At 52.3% G+C, this 24,519-nt stretch overlaps 1 protein-coding gene across 37 annotated transcripts in view; it reads right to left on the bottom strand.

The window, feature by feature from the left end:
• Positions 1 to 24,519, bottom strand: part of Lrrfip1 (LRR binding FLII interacting protein 1) — a 96,712-nt gene that overhangs the window by 3,733 nt on the left and 68,460 nt on the right. For 25 of the 37 annotated variants that reach the window (XM_023722133.1, XM_023722134.1, XM_023722135.1 and 22 more), the window contains 9 exons: positions 20,566 to 20,601; positions 20,147 to 20,272; positions 18,084 to 18,155; positions 16,444 to 16,614; positions 14,672 to 14,764; positions 13,321 to 13,413; positions 12,079 to 12,171; positions 10,914 to 11,055; positions 5,885 to 8,806 (listed from right to left, as the gene is read on the bottom strand). In XM_023722133.1, coding sequence (XP_023577901.1) covers positions 7,260 to 8,806; positions 10,914 to 11,055; positions 12,079 to 12,171; positions 13,321 to 13,413; positions 14,672 to 14,764; positions 16,444 to 16,614; positions 18,084 to 18,155; positions 20,147 to 20,272; positions 20,566 to 20,601 — 2,373 coding nt within the window. In that variant the 3' untranslated portion in view covers positions 5,885 to 7,259. Of the gene's footprint in view, positions 1 to 1,087; positions 1,138 to 5,884; positions 8,807 to 10,913; positions 11,056 to 12,078; positions 12,172 to 13,320; positions 13,414 to 14,671; positions 14,765 to 16,443; positions 16,615 to 18,083; positions 18,156 to 20,146; positions 20,273 to 20,565; positions 20,602 to 24,519 lie in introns of those variants that run through there. The other 12 variants (XM_023722166.1, XM_023722167.1, XM_023722170.1 and 9 more) reach the window with 6 other exon arrangements.

Raw genomic sequence — 24,519 nt, 5'->3', positions numbered from 1 at the left:
GCACACTTTTAAAAACCATACTTTTCTTTTTTGCAGCGTTGGGGATCAAACCCAGCACCTCCCACCTGCTAAGTGCTCTACCACAGAGCCGTGCTCTGGGCCTGGAGATGATGTTTCAAAGCAGACCTTTCACCTCAGTGCTCTAAGCACCTGCCTGGCAAGCACAAGGACCCGGGTTTGATCCCTGCATGCTGTGACAGTCCCAGAACCCTGGGCGCGTCATTCCAGCCCTGAAATCAGGCGTGGTGGCACATGCCTGTACTCCCAGCTCCGGGGAGCTGAGACAGCTAGATTGTTACCAGTCTGAGCTGCATGGCAACACCCTGTACCAAATAAATACAATATTTTTTTTAAAGTGATCTTAGACTCCTCTCACCCTTTTAATGCTGTATCTGATTGTATAAGATTGTCCAACAGAACTAAAAAGCAAGGCAAACCCATCTGATAAGGCCTAGGAAGGAAAGTTAGAGGAATTGAATTTCTTTAGGAGGTAGTTTTGGAATAACTGAATAGCTATCCTGCATGTAAGAAAGAGTAAACGGGACAAATGTTTAGTATGTCCTGAGGTTGGAGGCAGCAACAAGGATACATCACAATGAAAGCAACTTTGCTCAGCTATCCAAATGCCTGTGGGGTGGGCTGATGGCTGAGGGCTCAGGCAGGAGGGAGACATCCTGGGCTCATGGGTCACCTTGGGGGCCACAGGCACGTTTACTTTATGCAGCACTTCCTGTGTACCAGATTCAGACTGAGTCTTGTAGACATCCTCACTGAACTTCATGGACCAGTCATGTTCTATTTGGATACAGTGCTGGTGGGCTTAATGAGTATTTTCAGATGTGATGTATTTAGCAGTTTTCAGAGTCAGCAGGAAGTAAGAATGCAAAACCCCACTGTTTCAGGTGTCCTTTCAAGGACTCAGAAAAGCTGGATGTGGTCAAGCAGCTGCAATCCTAGCACTTAGGAGGCTGAAGCAGGAGGATTGCTGTACGTTCAAGGCCAGCCTGGGCTACACAGCTTAAGGCCAGTCTGGATACATAGTGAAACCCACCCCCCAAAAGAACTCAAAAGTAATACAAATAGTTACCTGTTCCAATAAGCACTCCCGTTCATCGATCAGCTTTTTCAACCTAGTATCTGAAGAAATGAGAAAAACATAGGTTCGGGTGGATCTGCGTGTGGCATGGTCAGCTCAGCGCTAACCAGGGAGGCCTGTCGGGATTAGTGGATGGATGATGAAGGCAGTTACACACGTACCATGGTGAATGAGGCCACAGACAGGACGGAGGACTCAGCCAGTGGGTGGCGCCAGCCTCCCCCGCGCGCTTCCTCGGAGCAGCTTCCAGCTCATGCAGACAGCTACTCTTCTACTAGTTAGCATGCAAGAACGCTAGGCAAGCCACGCTGCAACACAAGAGCTCACAGGCTTCACAGTTTAACAGCGTTAGCCACACATGATCACATGGAGAACCAGGATGCAGGCGCGCCTGCCTTTTCTTTTGGCCTATTGCAGCACTGGGGATTTTACCCAGTGCCTGGAACTGAGCTCCCACCCTAGCCTGGGGCTGGGCCCAAACTTGTGATCTTCCTGCCTCACCCTGTGCCACCATGCCTGGCTAGCACCAATATTTAAACAGCCTTCCTTTCTGAGTTGATTTTCTGGGCGTGCTCATCTTTCTCATTTTCTCACAGACTTGGTGTCGAGTTTTGCCATGTGTCTACAAGCCACAGTTCTGTGGGCTCCACATCTGCCTAGCCCAGTCACCCAAAGCTGCCGCTCTTGTACAGACAGGCACAGTGGCCGCTGTCTTCTGCAGCTCCTCCCACCAGGCACAGAAGGGTGCAGACACACGGTGATCAAGTATCAGTGGATGTTTACACTAAAGCAATACAGTGAAAGCTACACTGCCATTAATCTCCCTCAGAATACACGCTGAGCACACCCATCCCGCCGTTCTGATCACTTCACTTTCCGAGGCAGTCCTGCGAGTCCTCCTTGCCGAGTGTCTTCACGAGGCAGGACAACAAATGCAGCGAATGCTGCTGCCGAGAGCCGTTCAGGGAAAGGCCGGCTCCTAAAAACATCGGTGTCCTCATCCACCTTATTCACCCATATGACACCAGGCTACTGCTGGCTCTTCCTCAGCACCCAAATGACCTTGGAAGGGAAGTTTTGAATCAACTCAGGACACAGAGGCAGCCAGGACAGGGCAACTAAAGATGTCCAGGAAAGAGGACTCTGGAGCTGCTTCAGGAAGTTGCAATGGTGGGATAAATGTTTGCAGCAAGGGGGAAGATTTTCAAGGGGATTTGTGGCACCTGAGTTACTGTAACGCATTAAAAAAATCAAGCATTCACTATAGTTTTCAATCACACCTCACACATAAGCATCCGTGCTAGAGGGGATGCCAAATGCTACAGTCTTCAGATTCTGGGGGGAAACCACGGCCTGAGCAGGCTTCACACCAGCTTAAAGGCAAATTAAAGATGATAATGAGGGGGAGGCTGAAGCACCCCCACACAGCCCTCCACATAGGCAGGCACTGTCCCAGCATCTTTGCGCCAGTCAGGACCGAGGGTGCTGTCACTGCACCCCTCCTCTTTGCAGGAGTCGGAAGTGGGTGACTTCCTCATGCCTCACAGCCACCCTCAGGGGCACTGTGCTCCAGATACCGCCCTCCAAGACACCCCAGCTCCTGGCCTAGGGCTGACTTCTGAGGCACCTCCAAGGTCCAAGTTCCTCAGAGCATACATAATTAACCAGGAAAATGATTCATAGAGAAACCCATCCTTGTTCTCATTCTACAAATTATCCAGCCACATCCTGATCCAAGTTACATGATTTCTTGAATTATTTTTCCATAGACCCTACACTGTGATTTTGAAAGGCACAGTATAACAAAGTAAAAGAGCAGAAAGTCATAAAGCATAGCGTAAGTTCATGATCCTTTGGACTCTCACTTCATTGGCATGCGTGCTTTGACTTCTGAAAGCCCACCCAACACTGAAGTGAAAACCAGATGGAGGGGAGAGAAAACCCAGCTCTCTTATCCAGGATCACTTTGAACGCTTTATATTTTGCACTCCTATCTGCAAAAATGCTGGGCATCGGAAGAGACCCTTAATACATCAGAACAGGCCTGAAGCTCACTTCTCCAGCTACTGTAACCTCATTTTTTTCTTTTAGGAGACCTCAAATACGCTAGGAAAATAATAGAAAATAAATGTTAAAGAAAATAAATGTTAAAATATAATAGCAGAGCTAGTGAAAAAAAAAAATCTGACCAACAGTCTTATGGTAAGAATATGAAAAACTAGGGAGAAGTGGAACTATAAAGAAGATAAATGTTAAAACAACTGGATTACATAATTATTGATTTTTAATAAAGTTAATAATGAGTTAAAAAATAAAACGCTTGGAGAGGAAAACAAGCTAGCTTTAAGAAAATGGAAAACAAGACAGAAGCAAATTATTTGATACAGAAAAAGAAAGAATACTGCTTTTCGTAGCTTTTAAGATTACAGTCAAGGGCTAGGGAGATGGCTCAATAGAATAAGCGCTTGCCTGACAAGCGCAAGGGCCTGAGTTCAACCCATGGTTCTGCATTAAAAAAAAAAAAAGATTGAGAGTCAAACTGGATGTGGTGGTGCTTGGCTGTAATCCCAGCACTCTCGAGGCCGAGGCAGGAGGACTGCTATGAGTGCAAGACCAGCCTGGGCTACAAAGTGAGCTCAAGGCCTGCCTGACGTGCAAAGCAAGAACCTGCCTCAAAAAGACACACCCAAAAAACATCAGAGAGTCTAACTGTGGGTTATCAGGGTCATGTCGCTACTGTGGGACACTTAACAGGAGCAGTAAACACCCAATTTATACGCAGGCTTTCTTTTATACTGAGAAATTAGTATCAGTTGGCTAGTGAAGGTATTCTAGTAATGCTTAAAAATCTGTCTTCTTATAACTTAATTTTCAGCAAACTTTCTGGTATGTGATTTAGAGATCCACAGAACGGTAAACAGAAAATGCTGGTCTTCTGGGAAATGTGTGGAAGGGCCATACTCCATGGTGCTGGGAGGCTCTATCCCTCTGTACTTTCCACTTGTGCCCCGCTAGTGCGACTGTGCAGGGGCACTCAAGAGCGATGCCCCCTCAGTCAGAACTGCCCTCCCTGAGCTGGACCTCCCCCACAAGCCTAAAAGGCAGCTGTGCCCATCTCAGTGAGATGCAGGCTTGCTCTGAACCACGCATTTCCGAGGTAGATTTTCACTCAGCTTGCAGAGGCCCCAGGATGCAAGGGCGTCCTGGGAGGCCACAGGCATCCCCAGTCAGCTTGTCCTCCCCAGGTCAGCGGTGGTGAGATGGGACTTACATCAGCCACCAGCCCTTTCAGCTGCGAGACTCCTGGGGCAGAAGGAGGGCAGCAGGGGAGGGGACTCCTGGAGAATGCAGTGCACGATGTCCCAGCACCAGGGCCCCAGGAGGAGCGGGCCGTCACGTGCTCCAAACACAGCCCGGTGAAAGCGAGAATTAGAAACATACACTGTACGGAAAGCGTGTCTTGTCATGCAACTTGTTCATTGGTGAAGTTATTTAAAAAATAGGAGGGGTAGTACAAGGGGAAGGACACACAGGACAAGGGTCTGTCTCCCAAAAAGCAAAGTTTTCTATATGCACACCATTGTCACACCACTCCCCAGGTATTCTGATCTCACACACACACACACACACACACACACACACCCCCCACACACGCACACAACTTCCCTGTTGTCCCGTGTCTCTGCTCCTTGCATGCTGTTGTCTCTTACAGAAGGCGCTGCAGGTGGGACAGAGGACCCCCCCAGCCCTCCTGGCCCTGAGGTAGCGTCCCCAGGTCCTAGTGACGTCTCCACACCTCACACGAGGAAACCTAAGCTCGCCATTCCTGCGACTCTTGGCTACTGCATTAGGCTTCAGTGTTGTCACAATCCAGAGTTGTGGAGTGACCTAACTGATATAGGTCACAGGATGGCTCTCAAATGGTCAAGACATGATGCCTGTGGTAGTGCGCGTCTGTAATCCTAGCACTTGGGAGGCTGAAGCAGGGGGACTGCTGCAAGCTCGAGACCATCCTGAACTACCCAGTGAGATGCTGACTCAAAATAACAACCACCACCAAGCAAAAGGACCAAGACACAGTGCACTTGTTCTGACGCCTTGTTTCCTTCTTTCTTGCTCCTTCCTGCTTCTCAGCCATGTGCTCACCACCCGACAGCAGGGTCCCAGCCTCTGGGTTCCCAGCACAGTGCTTACCAAGGGATCAGAAGGGCTTGCTGAGTACCTGAGGGAGTGGGCAAATGACTGTGATACAGGTGGGAGGCACTGGGCACACAGGGACAGCAGAGAACAGAGGGGACACTGCTTGCTGGATGGCTTCCCACGGGGCCTCTAGAAGTAGGAATAGAGTGGCCTCCCAATGCACACTGAAGTAAGCACAGTGGAGACCCCTACGAGAGTCCTGGTCGCCAGGAGAGCTCTGCTTTTGCTACTTCCACAGGCCAAAGGAGAGCACACATCCCCCCGTCAGCCTCCTCTGTAGGGCCCTGCAGCAGTGAGGGAGCTTGAGGTCTTTTGTGCCTCTGTCAGATACTTAGACCCCACTAGGTTGTGGCACATCTAAAACAAACAAGAACAGAGCCCCTCATCACCTGCGGGCCTGGAAGGTGACAGTCACCCAAATGGGGCTGGCATGGGCAGTGGACTCCATGTGACACTGAGAGAGCTTTAGGAGTGGCCCTTCCTGGGCTCCTTGGGAGCTCACATGGGAGGGGATGGCATTGCCAGGGGACACTGTGACAGAGCCAGGGTCAGAGGTCAGGGAGCCCAAAGATGGGAACCACAGGCTTGTGAAATTATAAAATGCTTTTATTTCAGTTCCGTAACACAGATTTGCCTCAGATTTTACTGAGGGTTTGGTCTTTGTGCATTCAATTCCATCTCTTTTTGGTACCAGGAATTGGACTCAGGACCTTGAACTTGCCAGGCGGGTGCTGTACTGCTGAGCTACATCCGACCCTCGATTACATCTTGTAACAGTAATACAAATCAGCATCGATGCATCAAGTGTCACCGGTATTCATAATACGCATTCTCTTATATCTTATCCTTACTTAATTTTACAATTACTTTTAAGGCTCTTTTGTATAGAAAATATATTTCTTTAGCAAATCAAAACAAGAATTTTCCTATCAATATACTGAGAAACAACAAATAGTTATACCAAAATAACAAAAGTGATTCAGCTATTTAAAATATATATTAAAAAATCCAATTATAGACTAATGAGTACTTTTCACAACAAGTAACATTTGTATTGCTCTTCTGACTAACAATTAAGACATTCAAACAAGGAATATCAATTTCAAGTTTTAAAGAAATTCTGATGATTTTCCCCACCGAAATGCTATAGTAGGAAAGGCAATTTCAACATGTCGGCTCTAGAAAAACACTTCAAAAAATATTTTTGAGAATCTTTGTATAAAATGGATTTGCTACATCATCAGTATGAAGTCAAAATCTTTTACAAAATAAATTCAGGTATCACTCATGAGATCCGAAAGTACCAGTATGAAATAAAATACTCCAGTGAGGTAAAGGCAAACAAGATCTCTAGTGCTTTCAGATACTTGTTATCCCTAAAATGATAATTCCTGTCCTAAAGGTGCAAATCTTATCACTCAGTGACCTATAAGCTATTTGACCATTTATCTCCTTTAAATAAAACACCGTGCAGGTTACAGTATACATGTTAACATCAGCTAGGAAGGTACATATATTTGAATGAGATATATTATGAGTTTAAATATCCCTTATCGTCATAAAGCAGAAATCTAAGAAGGCTATTTGGTCGCTCCATTAGAGGTTGATGTACTTGGTCAGGAATGTCCATGTTCATGTTGGCCTCAGGCAAATGCTAGGAGACGTCCGTCACTGCTGGCCAGAAAGATGCACAGCAGGTTGGCACTACTGACACTCCTGGAATGCGCTCTTTTTGAACTCAGACTGGAAACAAAAGTGTTTTCACTCTGATCTGGGCGATAGTCCTGATGATTTAACATGAACCTAAAAGCAATGGTCCCCAGTGTGGAGCAGGACAGCCGGGCAGTGACTGCGCCACAGCAGTCTGAGCCTCCAGTCTGAGTCTCAAGGCAGCGTGGCAGCGTCTTGGTGTGGGTCCCTAGTCCCGGAGCCTTCCTAAGCCCTGCCCGCCCGCCTGCCCACCTTATGACATGGTACAGTCCTCTTTGCCTTTGCCCTTCTCGCTCCCTTCCTTTCCATGGCCTCTGCTCTCTGAACCCAAATCCCCAGGCTCTCCGGGGGGAATAGAAAAATCACCCTTCTCTAGGCTGACACTGTCTGTGGCTTCCAGGACCAGCTGGCTCTGCTGCTGGGATGTCTCTGGCCACTCAGGACTTCCTGTCTCACAGACATCCGCAGTGGGGCCTGCGCTTAGCTGCAGGGAGCTCCTGGTCCCACCTGTGAGCTCCACCCCTGGAGCAACACCAGCTGTTCCAGCTCTGCAGCCTTTGCTAACACCTTCGGCTGGCTGAGTGGTTCTGCCTGGCCCGTCCCTGGTGTCCCTGGCAGCTTTCCCGTTCCCGTCTTCTGGTTTCATGTCCTCCTCCTCTTGGTCCAGTTTTCCATCTAACTCAGCTTCAGGAAAACCAGCACAGTCACCACTTCCAGACCCTGCTACAGAGTTGTGCCTCGCCTCTTCAGTCACCTCCTCTTGTGCTTCTGCCACTGGCGTTTGGTCAGCACATAGCCCCTGTTCTTCCTGAACTTCGCCTCCATCTGCGTTCTGATAGGTCAGCTCTTTCCTGACATCTTCGAGGCTTTCTACAGGAGCGGATGATTTTTTCTTCTTGTTTTTCTTTTTCTTATTCTTTGACTTCTTCTGGGATGACTCTGATGCCTCTGCTTGGTGGTTGCTCTTTCCTTCACTGGGTTCATGATCAACTTCTGTCCTCCCCGGGCCTGGGGCTTCTTCTTGGCTGTTCTGGGCTGTGGGAGCCTCAGGGATGGTCTGCGCTTCCGTCTGGACTGGTTTCTCATCCTTTGTTTCTGCTCCTCCCTCCTCCACACCGTCCTCCCTGCCTCCTGTGCTCTGGGTGGAGGCCTCCATAGGCTTGGCTGTCTCCTGCTCTGGGACATCCTTCTCTGAGCTATATCCTGTGCTGGAGTCCAGCTCGTCAGCCAGACGATTCCCACGGTGACATCCAGGGGCCCCCACTGCAGCTGCCCCTGCCTCTAGCTCCTTCTCTGAATGGCCCCTGCCTGAGCCCCCAGGATCTGCACCGCTCACCCGTCCAGCTTTGGGTTCCAGCATGGGCGCAGATCCCTGAATCTCTTCCACATCCACTTGGTCCTGACGTCTCACCGATTCTTCACCTTGCTCTGTGATATCTGCAGCACTGCAAGCGTCCTGCCCGGGCATGGGATCTGGGGCTCCTCTACCGAAATCCTTTGGGCATGTGGGCTGCCCCAGGGAGGCCTCAGTCTCCTCAGCAAGCAGGGCTGCGACTTCCTGGGACCCCAACTGCCCTGCAGTTTCAGGATTCTCTGGACTTTGGCTCTGAACTCGCCCCTTGCATTCGGCGTTTTCCACATCTCCAGAGGCTGGCTGGTCCCCAGGCTGAGGTTCCTCTCCACCGGCACCATCCGGGGCCGCACCCTCTCCGTGCTGTTCTTGCTCAGCATTCTGCGAGATTTCTTTTTTCCCCATGTTCTCCACAATTTCCTTTTCCACCTCCACTTCTTTGGCTCTTCCTAAAAGACCACGAGAGGATTGAAGGGACCCAGGACGCAACAAGCACCTAGTATGCAGACAAGCTTGCCTCCGCCCGCCCTGCTCCTAGAGAGGCAGAGGGAGAGGGAGAGCATCACAGGACACACAAGCCCCTGTCTCCGTGCGTCAAAGCAGCAACTGCATTAGTGTTCTGCCCCCACCTCAGAGGCAGGTGTGGCTGCTAGCACCGCTGGTATGGACTGATCTGTCTGGGTGAAGTTCAGTTTTAACGAACAGAAACAGCTTGGACCAGGCAGCCAAACAACCTGAAGTACTGTGCTTTAGAAGGGACTTCGGGCCACATCCCCATTCTCCTTCCTAAGCCCAGCTCCATGACCCTCATGATCTGGATGCTGCTACCCATCCCTAAAAGCTGCTTGCAAATAGCTTTTTGAAAAGAACACTCAGTTCATGTTCAGACTTGGCCTGGAGGTCAGTCTCATGGAAGATACTTTGAGAGTAACTCATAGAGCTGGGTGTGGTGGTGCACGCTTGTCACCCCATCACTCAGGAGGCTGAGGCAGGAGGACTGCCCTGAGTTTGAGGCTAGCACAGGCAATGTAAGTGAATTCAAGGCCAGCCTAAAAGACATAGTGAGATTCTGTCTCAAAACAACAATGAAAAAGGAGTATCTTACAGAGGCAAAAAGAAATCTGTGTTCGCCAGCACACACTGTCTTGCTGGGGAGGTGTCCTGGGTGTGCCCTAAACACTTCGCTGTCTCTAAGCAGGGTAAGGAGAAAAGCCCAGCAGGAACAGTGCTGCAGACCAGGGTGACTGCTCAGGCCAACAGCAGTGACAAGGCGCATCGCCACTCTGGAACAAACAGCTACATCTGGGTTCTCCAAAGAAACAGAGCCTTGTCAGGTGACATCAGAGCCCAAGGGCACCAGGGCTCAGAGGCTGACTGGGGGCAATGGGGCGATGTCAGGCCTCGGCCCTCATGCACTTCATTCACCCTTTAAATGTTTCTACTACTGCATGTTGAGTGAAGCACATTTTATGCTAATGTAATGGTATACAAAAGTTAAAAATAAGTACACATAGGGGGACGGTCCCACGCATCTTCACAGATGGGCTCCACAGTCTAAACATGTGGAAACCGCTCGCCAAACTGGTGCTTCTGGTTCGTTCAGCATTTCAGAGGGTGATGAGACCCACAAAAGGTGTATTTTGACAAGAGCAGCTCCATCAAATCCCTAGCACCTTAGGGGTCACTTACAAAGGCACAGGGGAGGGGGGATATTTTTTCCAACAGCTTTTACACATTTACAAGAGCTGTTCCCTATTACACATAAAGATGAGGAGCCCCACCCCGTGAAGCAGGGCTGAGAAGGTGAAGAGGCTGAGGCCTGGGAGTTTCTACATCTGCACAACACCATCAGGTGGATGCTTTGGGCTGGCTGCAGGATCAGGACCCTTGCCTTGCTCCAGTCCTGCTGTAAGAAGCTGGAGTGCAGGTGGTCACCAGGACACACAGGGGCTTCTCTCTGGGGGACTGCAGCGTGGGGAATCAGAAGGGTCCCCCCCAAACCCACTGAGGCAAATTCTCGCCAGTGGATCTCTCCAGACTGTGACATGTTCCATGGTCTGCTGGACCTCCCAACTTCACACTCCTGCAGAAGCAAACTTGAGGTGTACACAAGAGGAGCCCCTGGACAGGCGGGGTACCTTGCACACTACCCCACCAGCTAGCCAGCACATCTGGGCAACTGGCCTACATCAACTGGCCTACGCCAGCTCTGACTGCTCTGTCACAGAAGTCAGAAAGCCGTGCTCGGCACACATCTGAGCAAGGCCAAAAGGTACTCTCCAGACTGCTGCTTCATCTCAAAACTACTCCCCTTGGGAGCCCCGAGAAGCAAAGAAACGTGTACGTGAGGTCTCGCTGTGAGCACTAGACAGAGGCGTGCCAGGCAGCACTGTAGCGACCGCACCATTGGGCAAGAGCTTCCCACCGCGTGATGGAGCAGGGCATGCTGGGTGACTGTTAATGGTGGTGACAAGGACTTCAGTTCTGACAACACATGGAAGATGGATCAGTGCTGACCAGAAAGGTGACAGGATCAGAAGGAAACCGAACCCTTACCTAGCGTCCCGTCCCCGGATGACCTCAGGGCGTTTATCTCTTCTCTTGTCATCTTGGTGGGGCTCGGGCTCCCAACGCTATTTAGTGTGTCTGCAGCTTCTCCGTTGGTAGCTGCTTCTGAACTTAGGATTATCCCATGTTTCTGAGGAAAAAACAAGGCTCACTGAAATAATGCTATCTGGCTGAACTTTTATTAATTATCATAAAAAGGGAAACCATTTTTCCTGAAGTAGTAGGTAACTCCAAAGAGATGGTAGAGTCTGGTATTGGGCACCACAGCTACAAATAACTATCAACAACTCCAACGGTGTCACCTTCCAGCCCTACCTCCGCCATGCTCCTCTCCATGACCCAAACTGCTAGTGACAAGACACTTCCAGTGGGCATCCTTGCCCAAGGCCAGTGGACCCAGGGCTGTCGCAAAGCAGAGCGTCTGGTTGACGAAAGCCCTGGCTTTACGCTTTGAAGAGGGAGACAGAGGTAAAGAAATATGCACAGGGTCTGGAAGGAATAAAATGCAGGAAAAGACCCAAGAGGCGGCTGGGATGGTTGGCACGGCCACGGGGACGACACAGCCCACAAATAAGAAAACCTGCCGTGGCGCAGCCCTGGGACCTCCCTGCTGTCCATTCAGTAGCCTACGAGTCTGTCCCCACTCCCTGGCCTCCTATCACTGTAGGTAGTCATTCAGCTGCTCTGCTCTGGCCTAGCCTTCAAGGCAGAGATGTCCCCTGCAGCACAGAGGACTGTGCCTGGGCCATGAGCCTCTCAATGCAGCCCGCTGCAGGGCTCAGGGTGCCCCAGGCTGTGTCTCCTTGCATGTGGGGCTGTACCCCTAGAATCTGGGGGTCTAACAGCCTGGGTCACCCCTGCTGTTACCCCAGATGCTGAGGAACTGGACAAGTCCCTGGACATGAGGGCTCGCAAGGAACAAATCCATTCCCAGCCAATCTTTTGGGGGCGCTTCCTACTTAGGGCAGGAAGAAACTTGGGTGCTCTGTAAGAAACTCAGGGCTGGGATTTGGGCTACTTTCAAGATGAGCTGAGCCTGACCACAGTCCAGGGCCAGGGGCCCTGCCCTGAGGCAGCCTCTGTGTGCCGTGACCCTCACAGTTACCCTACGAAGGGAGAAGTCCTAGCAGCAGCCAGGGCTTTGGCTTCATACCTTGAATTCCACTTTCAGCTTCGCTACTTCTTCTCTAAGGTCATCGCGTTCGCTCCTTATGGAGTCAAAGAACTCTTTCTGCCTCTCTAAAGCCTTCGAGTGCAGTGAGCAAAGAGAAAGGAGAATCACAGAGAGGAGAGGTTACTTGGCAGGGGGCAGAGGCCATGTTCAAGGCACTGGCAGACACAGGAACACACATGGAGCACGAGCCATGGACAGCTTGCTGGGGCGCCGGGACCCACCCAGGACACAAAGCCACTTGGTTCTGTGCAACCCAGGACGTGAGTTCACCGTCTCACTCTCTACTTCAGTTGGTGGTGTTGGAGAGTTAACAGGAGTGATACGCCCATGCAAATAATGGGCAAATGAAGGGCAAAAGAAGCCAGGTGTGGTCGTGCATGTCTGTGATTCCAGGACTCATGAGGTTGACACAGGAGCGTGTTGTGAGTCTGAGGCCAGCCTGGCTACATAATGGGTTCATGGCCAGCCTAGACTACACAGCAGGACCTTGTCTCAAAAAGAAAGAAAAGAACAAAGAAGAACAAAAAGGAATGCTAAAGAAACCCCCAAATGGCCACCATTTTATCACTTTACACTATTTTTACACATTAGTTGTGGGCATTAGTTGTCATACACTAACACAAGTGGCTTGGGAGCGTGGGAAGGTGCACACACCCCCTCCTATCCTGGTGCTGGTGGCTGTCAGCAGGGGTGGCTGTCAGCAGAGGGAGCCACAGAGTTGCTTCCACCAGGTCAGGGTGATGATATGCCTGCCCCAGCCAGCTATCGGCTGGGCCCAAGGAAGGGGCACATAAGTCACCATATTGGAAGCACCTGTCCTTATGCATCAGCAGTGACTGTGGCCCGGTCCTCACTCCTAAATGGAGGTGGGTTGCTTTGGCTCTGCTTGTGGAGGGAGAGGGGCGTGAGGAGGCCTCTGGTGGAGATCTCTGTGGGCACACGAGGCACAGCCCTCACCACCTTGGGGCCTCTGCAAACCTCCCTCATGGGGAAGCCCAAGAAGGCTGCCACACCAGTGGACCTTACAGGGCCAGAGGTGGGGGCCGAGAGTCTAGGCCCAGCGCGACCCACTGGAGCTGCTGTGTGCATGAGTGTGAACTTCCTGTCGCTGGGCTGCATGCACACCCACACAAGCACTGCTGCCAAGCAAAGACCATGACAGCTGCATTCACCACACGGCTTGCCCACTTGAGTAGATTCCCAAAGAGCAAAGAAGCCTACCCCTATCTTTTTGTCTTTCCACTCTATTGTTTCCTGAAGATCAGCTATCTCCCTGATTGAACTCGCCTGTTTCTGCTGTAGCTGTCGGATTTCCTGAGGAAATAAAGGAGCAGATGGGAAGAAAGCAGAGAAAGGGTTAAGCGGGAAGAAAATGACCACGCAAGGTGACCTGGACACTTGCTAGGCCAGCGGGCAGGAAGACCATGCTGTCTCACTGACCCCAAGCCCAATGCACAGAGGGCCACTGGCCTTGTACTGCTCTCATGCCCAGAAGTACAGCAGAAAACCTACTTGGAAGATATCCTGCCTAGAAGTCAGAAGTGCTGGGTAAGCAGGTAGACAAAGGGGCCACCGAGTAAGGCACCCGCTGCTTCACATAGGGAGCAGGGGCTGAGCAAGGTGGCCCTGGGTGAGTCTGCTAGGGTGTAGGTGATGTCACTGGGCCATACACCTGCAGGGACCACTGTCACACATGTAGAGTGGCGGACTGAACAACTGATATGCAGCCTGCATCAGTTTCCTGTGGTCACTACAACAAATGCCACAAACTCAGGGGCTTGACCAACAGATGTGTTCTCTTAGCTTTGGAGAGGGGAAGTTCAAAGTGAGCCTTAGAGGCTACAGGGAGGTGTGGGCAGGCTTGGTCCTTGCTGGGGACGCTCGCAAGACCCACTTTCCCCACCTGGCCCACCTTCTGGGGCTTTCTTGCCTGCTTCTGCTGTCACAGCCCCCACTTCTAGCCTCAGCTTGTCTTCTTGGGACCCCTGAGAGGTCATCAAGCCCACCCAGCTGATGCAGCAAGTATTCTCCGGAGGCCTTGACTTCACTGTATCTACAAGGCCCTGTCACCACATGGATGACATGTTTACCTCTTCCAGAGTGAAGACATGGGTGTCGAAGAAAGGAGGCCCAGGCAGGACCACTGCCCAAGCAGGCTGCAGGTCAGAGCAAGGGGGGTGTCCACGTGCATGCTCAGACAACACAAGTCATCCAGGCATGGCACTGTGTCCCCTGAATTTTCAAGCTGAAGTCCTGACCTCCAAAGTGACAGCGTTTGGAGAGAGAGCCTTTGGGCATCAGTGAGGCCTAAACAGGCTGGGGGGGTGGGGGACGACTGCCTGGCACAGTGCTTGTCCCTATGAGAAGGTCATGTCCTCTGCCTCTCGGGGACAAGGCGGAGATGACTGCCAGGCCAGACTGGGGCTCCCGAGACCCTAACCCTGACAGGACTTCCAATCTGCAGAGCAGTGAGCAAATGAACTTCTGTGTCAGTCCCCATCTGTGGGATTCTCCACAGCAGCCTGAACAAAACCAGGAAGCGGGGAGGAGCCAGCCTGGCAGGTGCACTTACCTCCAGCATCTCATCCCGCTGTCGCAGTGCCTCCTTCACCTCGGCCAGCTGGAACTGCAGGACACTGTGCGCGTGCCTTTCCCGCTCCAACTCCTGTGGAGAGACAAGGTACCTGATGTCATGTGGCTCCTGTTCCTCAGAGTCACACACCCCTTGGGGCAGGTGACCTGCTTCCATGTCACCACACACAAGTCATAGTCACAGAGCATGCAGCCACTCTCCTTCACCTGGGGGAAGACGGCTTGGGGTCTGCCTCCAGGTGAGGTGGTAGAGCCAGTGCCGCAGACAAGGCCCTGGGCTTCTCTCTGGGGTCATAGGTGCTGTGCTGAGGGTAGGATATGGTGACAAAGTCACCCTTGACTTAAAACAGGACAAGGAGCACTTACTGGGTGGCAGGAGCCCAGTGTAGCTGGCCTGGGGAGTCAGCTTTCCTCCAGGGACAAACAAGAAGGGTGTGGACTGGTGGGGGCCTTGGAGGGGTCAGAGCTGCCCTGACCTCCCTCCCCTCTGAGGTGCCCTCCTGGGGGCCTTGCATGGTCCCTGAAGCCCAGTCCTTAATGGTCTAGTCCACAATCCCCTTGGCTAAAGCTTAGAGGACAAGAAGTGCCTGCCTGGTCCTAGGTCTGTCTTGTGAACCATGGCAGAAGGGAAGTGAGCTGCATGGCAGGCTCCTTCCTGGAGGTGACAGGAGCCTTCCCTCCTGCTGGGCTGCCTGGGCCCCGTCCCTGCCCTGGAGCTCGTCTTAGCATGCACAGGCTCTGGGGTCTACTAACAAGGCCTGAAGGGTGGTGACCTGGGATGATTCCAACAGCATCCTGCAGTCTCAGGCTAAGGCAAGGCTCCTCAGAGCCTTGGCTGGCAGGAAAACCCCTCCAGCTGCCAGCCCAGGTCTTCAGTATCCACACTGGGGACCTCTAAGTCCTTAATGGGGCTTTCATTTTACTCCTTGGGATTCTGAAGATACAGCCAGTTACAAAAGAAGACAAATGGCACTCACGTATCAAGGTTCTCCCAGAATCTCTAAGGAACTGGACACTGTTAGGCTTTGCTAAGTCAACCATATCTAAAAATGTGGAAAAACAAGTACTCTTTGCTCTCTAGCCCACAGGGAACCCTTGAGCACTGGCTTCCCAGACCTGTCTGCCCACTGGTGCCTCCTACAGGCATGGGCTGGTCACGTAATGAACAGTCAAGCAGCCCGAGTGGTTCTGCAGGAAGGTTCATACGAATGACCCTTCTCCGAACCTGAGGGTATTTGGTTTGTTTGTTGTTTTTTTGAGACCAGGTCTCGCTGTGTATCCCAAGCTGGCTTTGAACTCGAGGTGCTCCTCCTCCTGACTCTCCGCAGAGCTGAGATTCCAAGCACACACATGCTTGCTGTACTTAATTCTTAAATGGAGAGACTATCCTTTCCCGATCAGCAGGGAATGGATATAATCCTCTGAAAATCTGTGATACTCTCATTTGCCCATGGGGGTGAAAAGATGAAAACATATAACGTGTGTTACCAGGAAGCAACTGAACCGCCTGAGTGGGCCATACCCAAGCACACAGGCTCTTCTGTGGCTGCGATTTCACCTTCTATGCAAAATATGACTGTTTCTGTAGGAAAACCGTCCTCAGCTACATGCTGAAATTCTGCATGTGGACATTTCAAATCACTCGGCAGACCATGGCATCCTTACTTTAGAGTTTCTTTGGCTAGTGGGAGACGTTACACACACACACACATGCACACACCCAGGCCCACACTAAAAGCACCCGGCACCTGCCTTTCCCTTCTCCTCGCACTGCCGCCGGGCCTCGGCCAGCTCTTCCTCCAGCTCCAGCAGCACGTCTTTGAGGGTGTCCACCTGGTACATGAAGTTGGTCTTCTCGTTGTCGAGCTGGGCATTGGAGACCATGGCTTTCTTGTATTTCTCTTCTACTTCCGCTAGTGAGTCCTACAGACGGGTCACAGTTTTTATACTGCATTAGGAAAACCCCAGTAAAAATGAATCTCGTGCCGTTTAGAAAATCCAGCCTTTGGAGAATGGAGACCATATTGCTGGGAGCCACCATCACAAAGGGAAGCTCACGCAATGTCAGTTGCACAGCAATCGCCCTCACAAGGAAACCAAATTCTCATCTCAGTCTCCAGTTGGGCTGGGGTGAAAGCAATGTGTCCTCTCGCTGGGAACAAAATCATTCGTCAGAGACTGAGGGCCACAGGGCTGGGCAGGGACTCATGACTCAGCAGCGGGGCCTCCCCTGTGGGGTAAGGGCTGCTCAACAGGTGTCTGACACACGGGCAAGGTCTGGGGCAGCATGGGTGATAGGTGACAGCCACACCTTGCCACAGGTCACTGCCTCCCTGTCCTGGCTCACAAACCAGGAAGCAGCTGGTGGCCATTTCACATTGCTGTCAGACTGGAAAACTAAACACAGGTCTCACTGGGTTGGTGCCTCAACGACACAGGTCAGCCCTGGGAGAGGACAGCAAAGCCAGGAGAACAGGGGGCAGTCACGGGTGCAAACACCCCGAGCTAAGGAAAGTGGCAGGAGTGGCCTGGCAGGGAGCCCACGGGCTGTGCAGGGCCACGACTTTAGGTGGGTCCAACAGTTGTGTGAGGTGAACGTGATAACCACTACACTAGGGAAACTGGCCCAGGGGCTCCTGGAGGCTTTGGTGGCTCCCTTCTGACCTGAGTTGAAAACTAGCATCTTACTGTTTCCCCTTCTAAATAGAGATGACAATTTTGAGAATGATGATTGGGCATGTAGCTTATGTCCCCCGGCCAGTGCCTGTGGATATTGAGTGGAGACTACTTCCGGGCACTTCCTAGGGGCCTGAGAAGTGACAGATCTGCCACAGCTGCCAGCGGATCCAGCTGCCACATTTCCACAGCAACTTCTCATCTTACCACAAAGGTACAGGGTGGCTTTTCTTTCCCGTTGGCACAACAAAATAAGGGCAGGAGCAAGCACACACTCCTATCTAGGATGCCATTCGTTTGGATAGATACTGCCTCAATTAGTAAAATCTCACACCATGCAAATAATTCATGTTCCCCAATGCAGGCACCCTCATGATAGCAGATGTTCTGAAAAGCAAATCAGGTAAAGTGTATTAGTATGCAATGACTATGGAAAGTGAAGAGGACCAAAATCCTTCTCCAAGTGTTTGGTGCATCTAGACAGTGGTTTTTAGCCTGGAGGGCAGTGAGCTTGACACACATTGCAGAAGTTGTTAGTGATCTTTCTCCTGGGGAGCCATAGCGTCCATGCTTGGCTGTACCATGCTGGCCTCCTGCTGCCCCAGGGCCCATCACCTGGGCCCTGCATAGTAAGCCTCACTTCGAAATCCTTTTCTGGGATTTTCCTACTCTATGGTAGGTTAGCATGGCAAGCCCACACTTTCACACACCAGTACCTTCATCTCTTTCAGTCCCTGCATGTATTTGCCTTCAACATCCTGAATCTGGTCCTTTAACTCACTGAGCTCCTGGGGAGGCGGCAAACAGCAAAGGGTGTCAGGGTCAAGCGCTGGTGGGCGGAGCTACATACAGTGGCACCCCGCACACCTTGTATCATTTCTATCATGTAGTACCCATCCTCTTTTTTTTTAAGCATTAAAAGAAAATAAGTTGCAATATTAAAGGCTAAAATGTAAGCATACTCCTATAATTTTATACAATTTCCCAAAATTTAGGCACGCCTTCTACATGGAAGTACCTGGGTAATTCTCAACTGGGTCTAAGAGCAAGGTAAGCACCAAGAATGACAAGTACCACACTCACAGTTTCAGCTAGAAACAGTAGCAAGTCAGCAGGCAGCTGAGCACGAGGACAAGAGGACAAGAACTGGGATGAGATTTTCTCAACAGAATGCATCAAGGACCAAGCTTAATAAGTTTCATGGCAGCTGAATACCAAGGAACTTTGTAATTCTACAAGCTTTTTTTTTAAAGTACTTCTTCTTCTTCTTTTTTTTTTTTTTTTTTTTTGGCAGAGCCAGGGATTGAACTCAGGCCCTTGCGCTGGCAAGTGCTTATTAAAGAAGTACCTCAGAAGACAGCACAAAGAACATTTAATAACCCATTCTGCACTGGGGATTCCTGTGTAAAACACAGCAAGATGCTGGGCATAGATGGGGAAATAAAGCGCCAACCCTACTTCACAGATCATCTTCACCACCAACATCCTGGTGTTCCAGACAGCGTATGGCAAGAGCAGACTCAGCGGGTGCTTGCTGGGCAGATGCACAGCAGCACTGATATAAGAGACCAAACAGGGCTGCAGTGGACTCGACTTTGGGTCCCAGAGAAACAAAGAAGTGGGGGGGGGGGCTGCCATGGTCAGGGACAGCATGTGGCATTTTATGAACAACAGTCAAAACACTTCCGCTAGCTTCAATTGCTCATAAAGCACAGGACATGGGAAGCCACTTTAGGAAATCCCAAGCAACCCCCAAGAGATGCTTACATTCCCCCCCATGCTCCTGGGCAAATGTCACTCATCCACCCAATGTCAACAGTGCGGGCTGGCTTCCTCTGTAATCATTCCGAGGACAAGGAAGTTCTTCCATAGGAGCTAAACCCAAACTCCTTAGGCTGCTTTGTCTAGGCTCTGCCCTCTGGAGGTGTGACCTTCTGGTCACCTTCCTTCCCCCACTGTGGTACAATGGTCCTAGTTACTTGAACAAACAGGTCTGTGTTGTTTCTCTCCTGCACATAGAATGTCACCACATGCCTGGTGCTGCAGACCTAACAGACATGGGAGAATGCCACATCCAGTGGGAGGAGAAACCATTCAAATGCAAAGGTGAGGTCTACCCAGGGCGTATTCCACATGGGAAGCAAAGGCACCCTCAGGTGGGGCACATGGTAAAAGGCCACGTGCCAGTACTTGGCTCAATGTCCAGTATACTACACGCACACCAACTGTACACACGGAGCAGCACACATGTGCCAGTGTGACATGATGTCACCCTGGTGGACCCAGGGTACACAGGGCATGGAGGGGACAAACATGTACCCAGTGGGACATAGACAGGTCAGAGCCACATCCTGTGGATGTAGGCAAATGAGCTCAAGGGGTGAAGGAGGGCCACACCGGGAACCCTGTGGCAGGGGGAGGTGGCAGGGTGAGATAGAAGGGACTAGGGCTAACTACTGTGGCAGAGAGGGATCTGGAGGAGAAATGGGGCCAGGGCCGCCTGGCCTAGAAACATTCTAATGAAGCCGAAGATTACGTGGGGATCAGGAGAGGCATTTGGGGTTCTGATTTCCTTCTATTCTCTGACTCTAGGGGAGTGGGTGTTGGGGTCACGAAGTACAGCTCACACCAGACCCTTAGCGGTGGGCCTGAGCTGGGCCTCCGTGTTACCAGAACACCATGTTGGAGGGGAGCCAAGAATGAATGAAATGTATCTTTCTTTTTAAATTGGGAGACTGGACTGGGCTTCACAACGCTACGAGAGAGCGAGGTGTCTTACCTTGATTTCCCGCATGGATGCCTCGGTGTCGATGGAGATGGAGGTGTCGCCGCTCCCCCTGCGGGAGGAGGTGCCCCCAAGCGAGGCCAGCGTGGCTGCGGACAGGCTCGGCATGTTGCGGGAGCCCTGGAACACGTGAGGGTCAGCGTGACTACAGCCAGAACCCAGGCATCTTGGGCGTCAGGGACAGGCTCGCTGAGACCCCTGGGTTGGCCTGCACTGACAGCCAGCTCTGCTTGGGCCTCATGACTCCAGGGACCCTGTCGGGGAAGCGATACCACGCTGGCCACTCCCCAGCCCTGGCCACTCACCACAACTCCATTAACACAAAGCACCCTGTCTCCTTGCCAGTTTCACCCATGAGCTCTGGGACCCTGGGGTCTACGAACGTGCAAGACAGAGGCATAGGAAGGCCTTACCTTCTCAGTAAATTCTTTATCAGGTCTCTCTTCAACCTGTGGAGGAAAAAGGACAAACGGTAAATACTTGAAAGCATTACATGAATAATGTAATTGGGGGATAAAATGATTTCTCTCGCTTGCCATGTGGCTGTCACCCGGGGTGCCTCCTCCAGCCCGGGCAGGCAGGGCTCAGCGGACCCAGCCTAAGCCAAACTGAACATGCAGCCCTATGGAAGGCTTAGCACACGGACACAGCTGACCTCTCTCTAACAGCAAATTCCACCCTGCTTGTTTTCCCAGCAAGAGAGATGACTCTGTGCCAGCATTCCTGAGACATAGGAAGACCCCCAGGCCCTGGCAGAGGGGCCCCAACACAAGGGGCAGTAAGTGAACCAGGTGGTGCTGAACTCTGACACGCTGCACTGGCTTTATCTCTGAAAAGAAGCATGTGAAGAATCGAAGAAAGAAGGGATTTCTGTAGCTTGTCACAGACGCTCACTGTCCGGCTTGCGAGAGGGCAGGGACGCAGCACTGTGCTTTCCACGCATCTGCCCCATGGTGGCTACGTGGCCCGTGGCCTGTTGGCTCTGTCAGCAGTACTCCAGCTGTAAGCCACTAGGAAAACTTCTAGCAGTTTATAAGATGTTACTTTAGCTTTTCATAACCACCACGGAGTAGGTGGAAGATGTCCTTTGGGTGGTGGCGCCCTCTGCGGAGGGACTCCACCTCCACCCAGCTCACACCAGACCCCAGTAGGGCACAAGACCACGAAGGTAGTGCCACTGCTGTGTCCCTCTCAGAACAAAGGGACAGCAAACCTCAACTGAAGGTCATTTTCTTTCTAATTTAAACAGCGGTGGTGGGACGGATGACAGGGTGGGAGTGTGGTTCCTGAACCCAGTGACCTCTGCGGCACCCGAACTGTGCAGCCCCAAGCTCCTGCAAGCTAATTTCCGCCTGGCTGCTGGGTTGCTCCTCAGGGGACCTGCCTGGAGCCACTGCCACCTCGCTTCTCCACTCCGTGGCAGGCATGGCGCTCAGCCCATCTTCCTCTAAAGCGACACATGGGTCTGGGCTCTGCTCCCAGTGGGTGCCAAGATGCAGCCCATGACACAAGTATCACTCATGCAACATTGTCCATGGGGACTGGGACATCCGTGCTGGCTCACACGCACCTGTGCTGCAATATCCGGGCTGTGCCAGGGAGGAAGAAGCCCTGGCTCACCTGCAGCACCCAGCTCCGTATGTCCTCCAAGGAACTAAGCCTGGAGCCCTGCGGCCCAGCAAGCTCTCGTGCTGAGTTTTATGGGGGCCTCCTGCTCTTACTTTCTTGAAGGGGGACCAGCAGGCATCTCCTTGGTTCTGGTCACCTCTGTCCCTTAAGGGCAGTGGCCCTGCCCCACCCACCACTCTGGACTTATGGGCCCTGCAGTCTCAAGGGACGCCCCTCACCTGGAGTTGTGCGCCCTTCCAATGGACACTTGTCCTAAGCCCCCACGCACACACTGATGAAGTCAGGCCGAAGGACAGTTCCAGGAGCCACTGCAGGCTGTGCCCACCACATCACGCTGTTGCCAGGGCAACTCCAGCCAAGAAGGGACACAATGGCAGGGCCTGCTTGAAGGCTGTTTTCCCAGGGCATCACAGATGTCCTAGGTGAGGAGGGACAGCGGTGACACTGTAACTGGGTCTTGTCACTTCCTGCTCCCTGTCCCTCCTAGAAGCAAGGCTGGTGGTCACAGGCTTTTGTTTTAACCACCCCTGCAGCTCTTTCGCTCAGCGGCTGCTCCCCCTCCCTAGCAGGAAGATGAGAGACCTACTGTGCGTGCGGCCTTCAGGGTTCTGCACAGAAAGCAGGACAAGCTGTGGGCCAGCAGCCCTCCCAAGGACACGTCCAGCCCTCAGGACACAGGAAACAACCATGGAGCGTGCAGCCTAAGAAGGTGGCAGGGCTTAGCAGCAGCGCAGAAAGGACTGCTTAGCAGTCTCCCCAGCCTCCTCAGACACCAGGGTGCACCCTCTACCCTCCACAGAGATAGCCCTGAGGCTGAGAACACAAGGGGCGCCGTGAGCTGTGGGGCCCCACTCACAAGGAACAGCATAGGGCTGTGACATGAGATGACACCCCAAATGCGATGTAGCCTGACTTTGGCCCTTCCTGAAGATGACGGTGCCACAGCGGACCTGGAAGAACAGCTGAGTTGGACATGGCATGCTGGCGCACCTGGCATCCCAGCACTTGGGAGGCTGAGGCAGGAGGACTGCGTGAGTTCGAAGCCAGCCCAGCTACCCAGAGAGCTGACGCAGCCCAGGCAGAGCGAGTCTCAGAGGCGACCATCACCACCAAAGCAAAGCGCAGGTGCCCCTCTCCTTGGTTGCCATTGTGCCCAAGCCTGCACACCTGGACTTCTCTAAGTGCAGGGCTCCCCTCATCACTGGCTTCCACAAAGGGCAGGCAGAGATGAGACCCACACAAGGCCAGGTGGTAGGGACAGGAGGCACAGGAGCGGCATCCCACCAGGACGCAGCCCTCCTGATCCCGTCTGTCTCCTCGACCGGGTGGAGGGTCATGGAGGAAACATAGTGCTAGGGTGGAACACACACGAATGCTGACAGCAATGGAAGTGAGCAGCTCCAGTGCCATGGAAGCCTGGGTGTCGGGACCAGGCGGGCAGGGGCCCAGAGCCCCCAGGCAGCAGGGGTTCCTCCCCTGAAGAAGCTGCTCTGTGTCTGGCATGAGCCTCCCGCTGTGACAGCGCACTGAGTTCAGCTGGCAGCTCCACGCTCCAGGCAATGGGCTCAGCCCCACACTGCCCTCTTTGGATCAGGAACACGGCCCAGGGTCCTGGCATGGCACCCAGTAGTGTGGCGCTGGGTAGCAGCCCAGAGGTGCTTTTAAGCTTCTCCATGCCTGGGATATGGTTTTATTTTCCCTGGTACTGGGGCTGGAACAGAGGGCCTCTGCACTAAACTATGTCCCTGCCCCTTTCAAAGGATTTTATTTTGCAGAAGGGTCTCAGTCATCTAGGTTGGGCACTGGCTTTGGCCCTCACACTGCTGGGATTGTAGGCGCACCATGCGGCCAGAGGCTGGCAGAGAAGAGTGCAGTCAACCCCTGTGCACACCTTCTACCTACTCCAACCAAACCCTCCACACAGACCCACTGGTGCAACTGGGCCTCTTGCCCGCCTCTAGGCCAAAACTGTCCTACGAAACTCTCCTTATACCAATGCTAAGTGGCTTCCAAGAAAGCCCAGGAGTAGGTGAAGTCGCCCAAAATCGCAAAGAACCTAGGAAAAGTACATCCCAGTGACACCTTCTAGGGGCAGGGCAGCTCCTGGGCTGGGCCAGGCCGGGTGGACAGTGGCCCTGGGGGCGTCTGAGAACCAATGGAGCAGCACGAGGAGGCCGCAGTTGTGACCTCGTGGGCCGAGGTGTATTTCAAAAAAACAACCGGTAACACTTGACAACCACTAATGTTTCCAAGCAAACAGTAACAGTCAATCCTACGAAGTTTACGGTCCCCAGGGTCCCACATCTGTGCACATGTCCATCCTCTACCCCACTGTGGCTGCAGAAGTTTCAAGGGCCCATCACCATGCACACTGATATTTTTCAACACATCATCACCAAATAGCCATGTTCCAAATTTGGACCATTTTCCAAACCTATTTTTATTTAGAACTGAAATAAAGTATGTTTTTTTGGGGGGAGGCAGGGGGGATCAGTATTTATTTACTTAGAGACAGGGCCTCGATGTGTAGCCCAGGCTGGCTGTAACTCTAAGGTGACCCCCCAGCCTCTGCTTCCCAAGTGCTGAGGTCACAGGCATGCACCGCCAGACCCACTTGAGCCTGACATACAGCAGGCCTTTCAGACTCCACCCTGTTCTGGTCTTCAAAGGCAGGGATCACTTTAAAAGGACAGAGAGGCATAGGATGGAAGGAAGAGGAGGAGGAGGAGGAGGAGGAG

The sequence above is a fragment of the Octodon degus genome, unplaced genomic scaffold (genome assembly GCF_000260255.1).
Source record: "Octodon degus isolate 3935 unplaced genomic scaffold, OctDeg1.0 scaffold00089, whole genome shotgun sequence".
NCBI lineage: Eukaryota > Metazoa > Chordata > Mammalia > Rodentia > Octodontidae > Octodon > Octodon degus.
Note: the sequence above shows the minus strand (reverse complement) of the source record. Positions and strands in the feature narration are given on the sequence as shown.